The sequence below is a fragment of the Gallus gallus genome, chromosome 20, assembly GCF_016699485.2.
Source record: "Gallus gallus isolate bGalGal1 chromosome 20, bGalGal1.mat.broiler.GRCg7b, whole genome shotgun sequence".
NCBI lineage: Eukaryota > Metazoa > Chordata > Aves > Galliformes > Phasianidae > Gallus > Gallus gallus.
The window spans coordinates 5,736,550-5,746,000 of NC_052551.1; the positions used below are offsets into that span (position 1 = coordinate 5,736,550).

A 9,451-nucleotide genomic window follows, 5' to 3' on the forward strand; every position below is an offset into this window, starting at 1 on the left:
ACCGCCTGACAGATTCTGGCCAGTCAAAGGATCATTTAATTATAACCTGGATCTGTCGCTTGCAAAAACACATCTCATGCAGAGCAGGAGCCCTCAAATACTCCAAGGAGAACCAGGGAAAGTTTGGTATTTTTGTTATCATGAAAGGGAGACCCTTGAGATTAACAAGAATAGCACTAACGCACAAGCTTGAGTGACATTCTCTTATTAGCTCAGCTGCACAAAGAACTGCAGAGAAGTACTTTCAAATGACTCTATCTGACACAATACTTTTAAATACCACCTAATTTGGAGGGAAAAAAATCTAGGTACGTCAAACAACAAACATACAGGTATTAATGAGATATAACATATGGAAGGAATGCACCGTTAATTCTGCTGTCAGAACTGATTAATGCAGCAGAGCGGGGTATTTTTGTAAAACGAGGATAACCTCCTGCCATATCCTGTCTCCTTCCCACAGCTGACAGCAACCAGGCTGACTTCATCCTTATCTCCTGTTAAAACGTGTGCTTTGGGATGATGTTATACAGAATCAGAGGGGTATTATGTGGGGAGGCAAAATGAGCCCTTGGAAACCTTGTTACACTGACGGCCCAAGGAGAAAGCCTTCTATCCGTATTGTCTTTTCTTCACACAATCCAGTGGAAGATCTCGCAGCACTTAACAACACTGTTGGACAGATATTTCCTGTGAAGAAAACAGCACAAGCCTCAGGACTTAGCCAAGCTTCATCCCTGTGCTGGCAATGTACTTACAGAGTGATCTGTCCAAGATTGCTGGGGAAGGAACACAGAATTTTGGACTGTGCCTTTATTATGCATACATTCATGTGCACAGACAGTGAGATATCAGGGCTGTGGTAAAAGCCTTCTTACACATCCAGCTGGTGCACCCAGAAGGGGACGATCTGTTAATAATAAGGCAAAGGCTCACGCATTATCTGAAGGAAGCACAGTTTCAGTGATTTACGGCGTGATCTCTTTCTGAAAGCAGCCTGCATGTCTTCATGAGTGAGGCTGATAGAGGAGGGATGGCAGTGCTAACATAACTCCTATACTCGAAGTGCTAAAGCTGCTGAGGAAAACAAGCGTCAGTTTTACTGCCTGTGTTCTGTCTTGGCGTTTCAGGCGGTAATAAAGCTGTCATCCCAACTCTTTGTCACTGAGATGGAAGCAGGTTTTGCTGAGCAGGGCAGTGTGACGCAGCGATGTGCAGCAGCTGGAATTACACACATCCTGCAGCCCCAGCTGCTCGCTCCTAACCCCGACCTCCAGCATTTCACAACACTGACGCTAATTAAGGACTTCCCGAGCGCTTTCCTAAGCTTGAGTGTAAACTTCTGTCACCTTCCTGCTCTTATGCCCTCACAGCCACCTCTAAGCCATGTGGTTTGCTCCCACACCCGGCTGTTTCTCCCCGAGGACCCACCGCCCAGCCCAGGCCCAGCGCCCGCAAGGGGGGGGGGGGCCCAGCAGCAGGCCCGCCGCCATGGCGGCTGCTATGGCAACCACGGCGGGCCCCAGCGCCCCCTGTGGCCTCAGGGAGAGAGAGGTACTGAATGGCTAGGAGAAATGCCAATCACCGCCCTCACGGCGATCGGTCTCTCTGATTGGTTGTTTTGCTAATAGAACCACTCACACCCTGAACTTTTTGACCAATCAGCGCGCTGCTTCTTATAATCTCTCAAGAACGGACAGTTCAAATACACCAACACCCCCGCCTTCGCCCTTGGATGGCCCTTCTGATCCTTCCGCTCGGGCTGGGCTCCATCCTGCATTCGTATTGGCGGGCGGCATGGAGGGCGTAGCCAATGAGCGACGGCGGAGGCGCATGGGGCGGTCACGTGACGCCCCTGGCTGAGGGCGGAAGCAGGAAGTAGCCGGAGGGGTCCGGTGGTGGCGGCGGCGCCATGGGGGCGGTGTTGGGGGTTTGCTCCTTGGCCAGCTGGGTGAGTGGTAGCGGGGCTGCTCACCCTCGGTCCCTTCCGATCAGTTTTCGTCCCCTCACCCGCACGCTATGGCGGCGGGGGCCTCGAGATGAAGGGGGTTTGCGGGGCGGGTCTGGTGGGCGGAGGTCCCGCCCTGTCAGGGACCGCGGCCCGCGCCGGGGCTAGCTAACCCACAGGGCTGTGGGGCAGAGGGAGCCTGGGTCGTGCTGTGTGGCGCCGCGCCAAACACGGGGTCGCTCAGAACCGCGGACCGAGCGTGACCCCGCTCCGAGCGGAGCTGTCTCTGAGTAGCTCAGAGCCCGCAGATGGGCTGTTCTCGTCCCGTGTGGTTGCGCAGCCGACGTCAGCTCCCAGGCAGCGATCTCAGCTTTTCTGTTTCTTCAGATTCCTTGTTTGTGTGGCGGTGCCTCCTGCCTGCTTTGCCGATGCTGTCCCAACAGCAAGAACTCCACCGTGACGCGCCTCATCTATGCCCTTCTCCTCCTCCTTAGCACGGCTGTTGCCTGCATTATGCTGGCACCGGGGATGGAAGAGCAGCTGAAGAAGGTATGGAGGAGAAAATATGTTTACTGTTAGCATATCCAGAGCTTGTGCAAATGGCTATTGATTGGTTTTACTTGGAATTGAGTACAAAGTAGGCACAGCACCCAAATGTGTTTCCTGAGGTGGGAGAGTCCCTTGATTTATGTAACTGAAACTCAACCAGGCCTGACACTTCCCAGGTGTTACTGCCAACATCTGTAGCTTTCTACCCTAATCTTTCTGAATGCTTTGAATGCTTGTAGTGATGACCTGGAGAAAGAAAAATGACCGTAAGGTCTGTGCAGTCTGGCTGAACAGAAGGTCTTTTGTTAACAGATTTCCCAGAGGAGAGCTGAATAGAAACCATAGCTGTTAGAATGCTTAAAGAATGTAATTGCAAATACAGAAGTGAGTTCACAGCTAAATTTGTCTTCGTTCATTTACTCAGGTACCTGGATTTTGTGATGAGGGGCTTCATACTCGGATACCACATCTGAATGGCTTTGTCAGCTGTGATGTGTTTGTGGGATACAGAGCTGTCTACCGAATCAGCTTTGCCATGGCAGTGTTTTTCTTTGTCTTCTCTCTGCTCATGATAGCAGTGAGAACAAGTAATGATCCAAGAGCTGCAGTGCACAATGGGTATGTCTGTAAGCTGGCCATTTGCTCTTCTAACTTCTTTCCTCTATTTTTCTTCTCGAGTTTGTCACTGTGCTCAGCAAAGAAATTGTTTGAGTATATGTTGATGGTTTGATGTTTCCTTGGAACTGAATGAAGAGTAATACTTAAGTCTTCTAAAAGGCTTCCTGTTTGTGTAACTTAATCAATGTAATGGGAAGCTAAACATCACTGCTAACACAAAAAGGAAATGCTCTGATCATCTTCTCTGTGTTTCAGCAGAGGTGCTGGATACTATTTATTTTATATCCCCTTCCTTGTGCTGTCTGGCATTTGTTGGGTTATTCTCTGGGCCAGTCTGGCTCAGTCAGAAGAGTCTGCAAGCACTGTAAAGCTGTAACACTTTTCTTCAGACAGTTGAGCATGACAATTAGATCTTTCTTTTCCCTTCTTCAAACTGAATCGTGAGTTAGCCTTCCTCCCTGTGAGGGTGTGCTGCTGACTCATGTCTATTTGGTTGGAGCAGAGCTCCTGTTCCAGCACCCTTTAGCCTGCGGGTTCCCAGCCCATCTTGTTGCCCTAGGTGCAATGCTGCATCTACCCTTTTTTTCCCAATTTAGTGAACTTCTTTACTTGTAATCCCACTACACAAAACTTTTTGCTTTATTTCTTAGGCATTCATCTGTGCACAGTGGGCTGCTTGCAGATCTTGTAAAACTTGAATGTTGTATGCAGAGTAATACCCATGCTTTCAACTTTCTTCTTCTAAAGGTTCTGGTTCTTCAAAATAGCTGCCATTGTGGGTATCATGGTTGGAGCATTTTACATTCCTGAAGGACCTTTCACAAGAGGTACAGTTAAATCAAAATCATAAAATTCTGTTTAGTAAACTCAAACTTTATCACAGACTTTCTGGGCTCTAGTTGTGATAGTGGAAGCTACCTAGTAGAAAACACAGTTTCTGTCCTACTTCTTAATAATATTATGGTGATCAACTGAATTAATGGCAATAAGCAATCTTTTTCAAGTGCATAGATGTCGTGTATTACTAATTAAATACTCGGTTATGTCAACTACTGGGAAGAGACTTCTGATGCTGTTTTGATTGGAGGCATCTCAGAATGCTGACTGTGATGAATGCAAAGTAGTGCCCTAGAGTCTGAAAAATTTCTGCAAGATATTTTTACTGTCTGGCCACATTACAGGAACCTTGAGGGTTGTTGAGCCTCAGATGAATGTGGCATTACAGTGTAATGTCAGTGTACAGACGTGTCTTGTGTTAGATCTTAAATTCATTCTGAAAACACCTTGGGCTAAATGTTTCCATGTTCATTAACTACTGTAGTCATGCAGTCTCCTTGCATGCTTCTGCAGGACAGAAGCCAAAGTGAATAAGAGTTATGTATATAGTCCTGGAGTTTTTTGTTAATTGTCTCCAGTAGAAGTAGCTGTTATCTTTTTTCCTGGATTAGTATGTAAATGATGAAAATTAAGCTTGTTTTGTTACTCTTTTTTTCTAGCCTGGTTTGCCATTGGTGTTTGTGGAGCCTTCTGCTTCATTCTTATCCAGTTGGTGTTTCTTGTGGACTTTGCTCACTCCTGGAATGAGAGCTGGGTTGGGAGAATGGAGGAGGGAAATTCTAAGTGTTGGTATGCAGGTAGGAATCTTAAACTGGCGGGGATTTGTTTTGGTTGGCTGGGAGTCTGCAGAATATCATGTACTAGTTTGCAAACATATCCTAGTGTTATACTGTACAGTCTTCATGAGTCACTACTGTAAACATTCGGAATTAATAACTGGAGTTGCCTTTTTCTCATTAAATAAAATGCAAAATATTCTAGGCTTGTGACTAGCAGGTCTGACAGTCATAATAAACAATGCTTAACTTGTCCAGTCTGCAGTGTGAGTGCAGAGCTGGTAGCCTGGTTCTCTTCAGTTCTTTGTTTTATCACCTTGTTGACTGACGCCCTCAGAAAGTCAGTTGTGTCAGTGATAGTGGCTGCACTACAGCAGCATGCCTTGGCACATTGCTAACTTCTCTACTGAAATTAATGCTAATAGCTGTGGTTCTTTGTTCATAGATGTAAATGCTGCAACAGCATTTTCTAGCTCCATATCAAGAACATATGAGAATGAAAATGTAAACAGTGGCCTTCAGTTCACTGGAAGTGTGCAGAAAGTGCTGTCCTTTTTGATGCTCTGGCTTGACAGCACAGTGAAACCAGCTAAACTGCATCCAGAAGACAGATCTTGTTCCCCTGATGGAAACACTGATTTCCCTCTGAGCCACACTGCCTAGAGAACCAAAGTAGACATCTGGCCACGTTGGCCACATTTAATAGAAATGCCTTCTGCTAGTCTAGCTTTCTTAACCAGATTTAGAAGTGAGGAAGGGAAATGGTCCCTTTACACTGATCGTTAACCTTTAAATCACTCTAGATGTACTGTTGAAGTTTTATGTCCTTATTCTAATAGTTATTTTTCCCCTCTGCAGCTCTGCTGTCCTGTACAAGCTTGTTCTATGGCTTGTCAGTGGTTTTTGTTGTGCTTTTCTATGTTTTCTATACAACGCCTGAGGATTGCACTGAAAACAAATTCTTCATAAGCTTTAATATGATCCTGTGCTTTGCTGTGTCTGTTGTTTCCATCATTCCAAAAGTTCAGGTACTGTTTTTCTTTGCTATTTCATTCTGGCATACAAAGCAAGAAACTAAGAAGGGTGTCATACCAATGCAGACAGGCAGAAGAGTTCTAATGCTTGGCTATCATAACAATGCTAGCTGGGGATATTTAAGGAATAAATAATTGTTTTTTTTTTTTTAAAAAAAAGCTCTGAGACCAATGCATTATGTGGTGATGCATTTCTTGAAGACAGGCTTCTTTTTTTTTTTTACTAACATTATTTTGAAGTTAAGTTTCCGTGGGCATCACTGCTGGCATGGCTTTGATGGTGAAAATCCAAATCACATACTAGGTTCATATCCTCAAAACTGTTAAACAAGTTGGGGTTAATTCAGGAACAATCTGTAACTGAGTCGTGAGCACAGAAGAACTGGGTTTGGTTTCCTTAGTCCTTCTGAGTTTGAGTTGCTTGTTGTGTAAATTATATTACTCTAAGTTTTATTACTCCTGTTTTTTAAACAGTATGAAGCCCAATGCATTACTGAAGACTGAAATTCAATAGGCATTCATTTAACTATAGGTAGAAGCTGCTCTTTTCATGCTGGCTTGTATTTCAACAGGAATATCATCCTCGATCTGGCCTCCTCCAGTCCTCTATTATTACTCTTTACACCATGTATCTCACTTGGTCAGCCATGTCCAATGAGCCTGGTAAGCAAGAGATCTGTTCTGAGTAACATATATTGGTGTGAAATTGTTGGTACAGATCACTGCATGAGGACTACTGATCTTCTGTATAGATAAAATCTAATGAAAAAGTAAAGCTAACTTAACTGTGAAACTGTCAGTTTGTCTCTTTCTAGAACTAAACTGGTGTATTTGTGAGGAGAAAGGAAATAGTGTCAGGATATTCTGATTTATGTATTTAAATAATAAAACATTGCCTAACTCACGAGAAGGAAAAACATTGTGTGTTGCTGTTACCTGTAGGGAATCAGAGATGAGCAGTTAAAGGGAATGGGAAGTCAAACTTCTGCCTTAACTGAAGCTGTTGAAGCTCATCTAGCCTTAATCTGCCTCAAAATTCCTTTCAGAACGGAACTGTAACCCAAGTTTGCTGAACATCATTACTCAGATAGCTACACCTACAATTGCTCCAGCAAATACCACTGTCATGCCTGCTACTCCAGCTCCGCCCAAGTCCCTGCAGTGGTGGGACGCCCAGAGTATTGTTGGATTGGTTATATTTGTCTTTTGCCTCCTGTATTCCAGGTAGGATCTGCACTGCTATCAAATAGTAAACAGTTGGGATTTATCTACCTTTTTCCTTTGAATATAGCCCAGTAAAAATCAGTGTACCTCCTTTTTGTTCATATCCAGTTGTAGTCTCAAGCCCAAACCAAATACAACTAAAAAAACTGCATTCTGTTTTGTGGATGACCATAAGCTTTATTAGCTAACTCCACTAATGTAATAAAATGTAGTAGAAGGGCCTGGATTAGAACTGCTGGTTTTTTATGTTAACAGAAGCTCAGATGCAGACAGATGTAAGGGAGCGATCTTGTGGTTTTCAGATGGACTTCACCAATGTTATTTGCTAGTCCTGACTTTCACTGTCATCTGTTGTCTTATTAACAAACATAGCTACTTGAAAAGGGAGTTCTTAACTGTGTTTTTCTTTGGGTTACACTGCAGCATTCGCTCTTCAAGTAACAGCCAAGTGAACAAACTGATACTGTCTGCGAGTGACAGTGCCATTCTGGAGGAGGCTGGGGGAACAGGCAGCGGGGCCGCAGAGGAAGGAGAAGTGCGTCGTGTCATGGATAATGAGAAAGATGGTGTTCAGTACAACTATGCCTTCTTTCACTTCATGCTCTTTCTTGCCTCTCTTTACATCATGATGACGCTCACAAACTGGTACAGGTAAGAGCAAGACAGAAATTGATAGGTTGCATGCCCTTGTCAGCATTTCCAGGATGGGAAGCTCCTGCTCAGCCTATCCTGAGAAGCTGTTTAAGGTGCTGTCCCTACGCCAGGTGCATGAGTTATGGCTTGTCGCTTTTTGAGTTGCTGAATAAGGATGTAAAAAAAAAAAAAACAAACAAAAAACCCTGCATAAAATGACAAAAAGCCAGTATATTCCTAGTTGAGTGCATCTTCTGCAAAGGTGTTAAGTGTGCTTACCAAACTCTGCAATGCAAGCAGCAGGAAGGACACATAAGTGGGCTCCTGGGATGCCCATCTGAGGGCAGCCTTAAACCAAACCTAGTGGCTCTGTCAGCCTGGGAAAGCTGTGCAGGGACATGTTGCTTAAAGAGATCTTTTCCTACATCTGCTGGGAATGCTTGGACATACTCTTAGCTTTTGCAGCTTATAGTAGCTGTTCCCATAACGGCAACACTGTTAATTAACAAATGTGCTTGTGGAGCTGCAGCTATCAGGAGTCTATTGCACAGCACACTGGAAGACTTCTTTTAAGAGCAGCACATCAATGTCTGCAAGCAGATCTAGTTTGAAAGTGGAATAGAGAGCAAAAGGCCCAAGGAGCCATGGGAAACTGCTGGTTGTATCACCAGTGTGGCACAAAGGCCCTGGTATTGGAGTGTCCAGGAATTCTCTGAATTTCAAATCAATTTGAGAAGTAGAAGGAATAGGGGAAAGCATCTTCTAAATCTAATAACTTATTTCTTTGCTTTTCAGCCCTGATGCGGATTTTAAAACAATGACAAGTAAGTGGCCAGCCGTGTGGGTGAAGATAACCTCCAGCTGGGTTTGTCTCCTTCTCTACCTTTGGACCCTGGTTGCTCCCCTTGTCCTTACTAACAGGGACTTCAGTTAAATAGCTGCATCTGTCTGAGCTTACAGAAGTTGGGAATTCTTTGCTTAAAGCCAAAATGTTTATGTATTGCTTTAGTTATTAAGGCAAATACTGTCTTTTCTTATGTCAATATTAACATGCAGGTGGATGCACAGTTAAGTATTGCACAATGCTTGCTGCAGGAGCAAAACTCTCAGTTATGTTTCTATTTTAAGGTTAAGTCGTGGTTATCTGATTACTACATTTATAAAACTCACTACTGCTGTGCTGTCAAAGCACAAAAGAAAATTTATATCCAGTAGCCCCAACTTTAGTATTAAACAAAATTTATCTAAATATGAAGTAATATATTTCAAAGAACAAATTATGTTCAGCATAGTGCACTGCTGCTAATACTTCTTCCTTGAAGTGTAAGCCATGCTGTTTAATTTCTACATTCCACTACAGAAGTTTATTTAAACTACTTTATTTAAATGACACTTACCTTCCTATGGTGTGGCAAAAAGCCCCTCCACCCCACCAAAACAACAGACCTTTTGAGGCTGAAAAGCTGTTAACTCTTGATTCCTTTAAGCACAAGCTTGCCCTTTCTAAGAGGCAATTTCTATGATAACCTCTTTGGTAGTATGTTTGCCAAATATTAAGCAGTAAGTGTAAGACTAGCTTAAACAACTTCATGATTATGGTGGAAAAATAGAGCTTCTTATTAATTTTCACTTGTCTGATATGCTTATAGAAGTGTATATGAAATGATTATTATTGGCACTATGGTATTTGCACTGTAAACTCATTTGAATAAAATGGACTAACTACTGGAACTCTCTCAGCTCTGTTGAGAAGTGTTAAAGATTGAGGCAGTTACTCTCTAAGGCAAAGTATTATATATAATGATGAAAATGTTAATTGGCTGTTTGGCTGC

The 9,451-nt window shown here is 43.6% G+C and overlaps 1 protein-coding gene across 1 annotated transcript; it reads left to right on the forward strand.

The window, feature by feature from the left end:
- The first annotated feature begins 1,861 nt into the window (after positions 1-1,861).
- SERINC3 (serine incorporator 3) lies at positions 1,862-9,350 on the forward strand. The gene is made up of 10 exons (NM_001006291.2): positions 1,862-1,951; positions 2,336-2,497; positions 2,922-3,115; positions 3,863-3,942; positions 4,612-4,749; positions 5,587-5,756; positions 6,335-6,425; positions 6,809-6,986; positions 7,410-7,637; positions 8,415-9,350. Exons 1-10 carry the CDS (start codon positions 1,913-1,915, stop codon positions 8,551-8,553), a joined length of 1,419 nt encoding a protein of 472 aa, NP_001006291.2. The 5' UTR covers positions 1,862-1,912; the 3' UTR covers positions 8,554-9,350.
- Positions 9,351-9,451: the final 101 nt, after the last annotated feature.

Bases quoted from the DNA above. Each gene is read 5' to 3' on its own strand.
- SERINC3 (NM_001006291.2), top strand. From the start codon at position 1,913: ATGGGGGCGGTGTTGGGGGTTTGCTCCTTGGCCAGCTGG. The intron at 2,498-2,921 runs GTATGGAGGAGA...TCATTTACTCAG, and splicing joins TGGAAGAGCAGCTGAAGAAG to GTACCTGGATTTTGTGATGA. The intron at 6,426-6,808 runs GTAAGCAAGAGA...AATTCCTTTCAG, and splicing joins AGCCATGTCCAATGAGCCTG to AACGGAACTGTAACCCAAGT.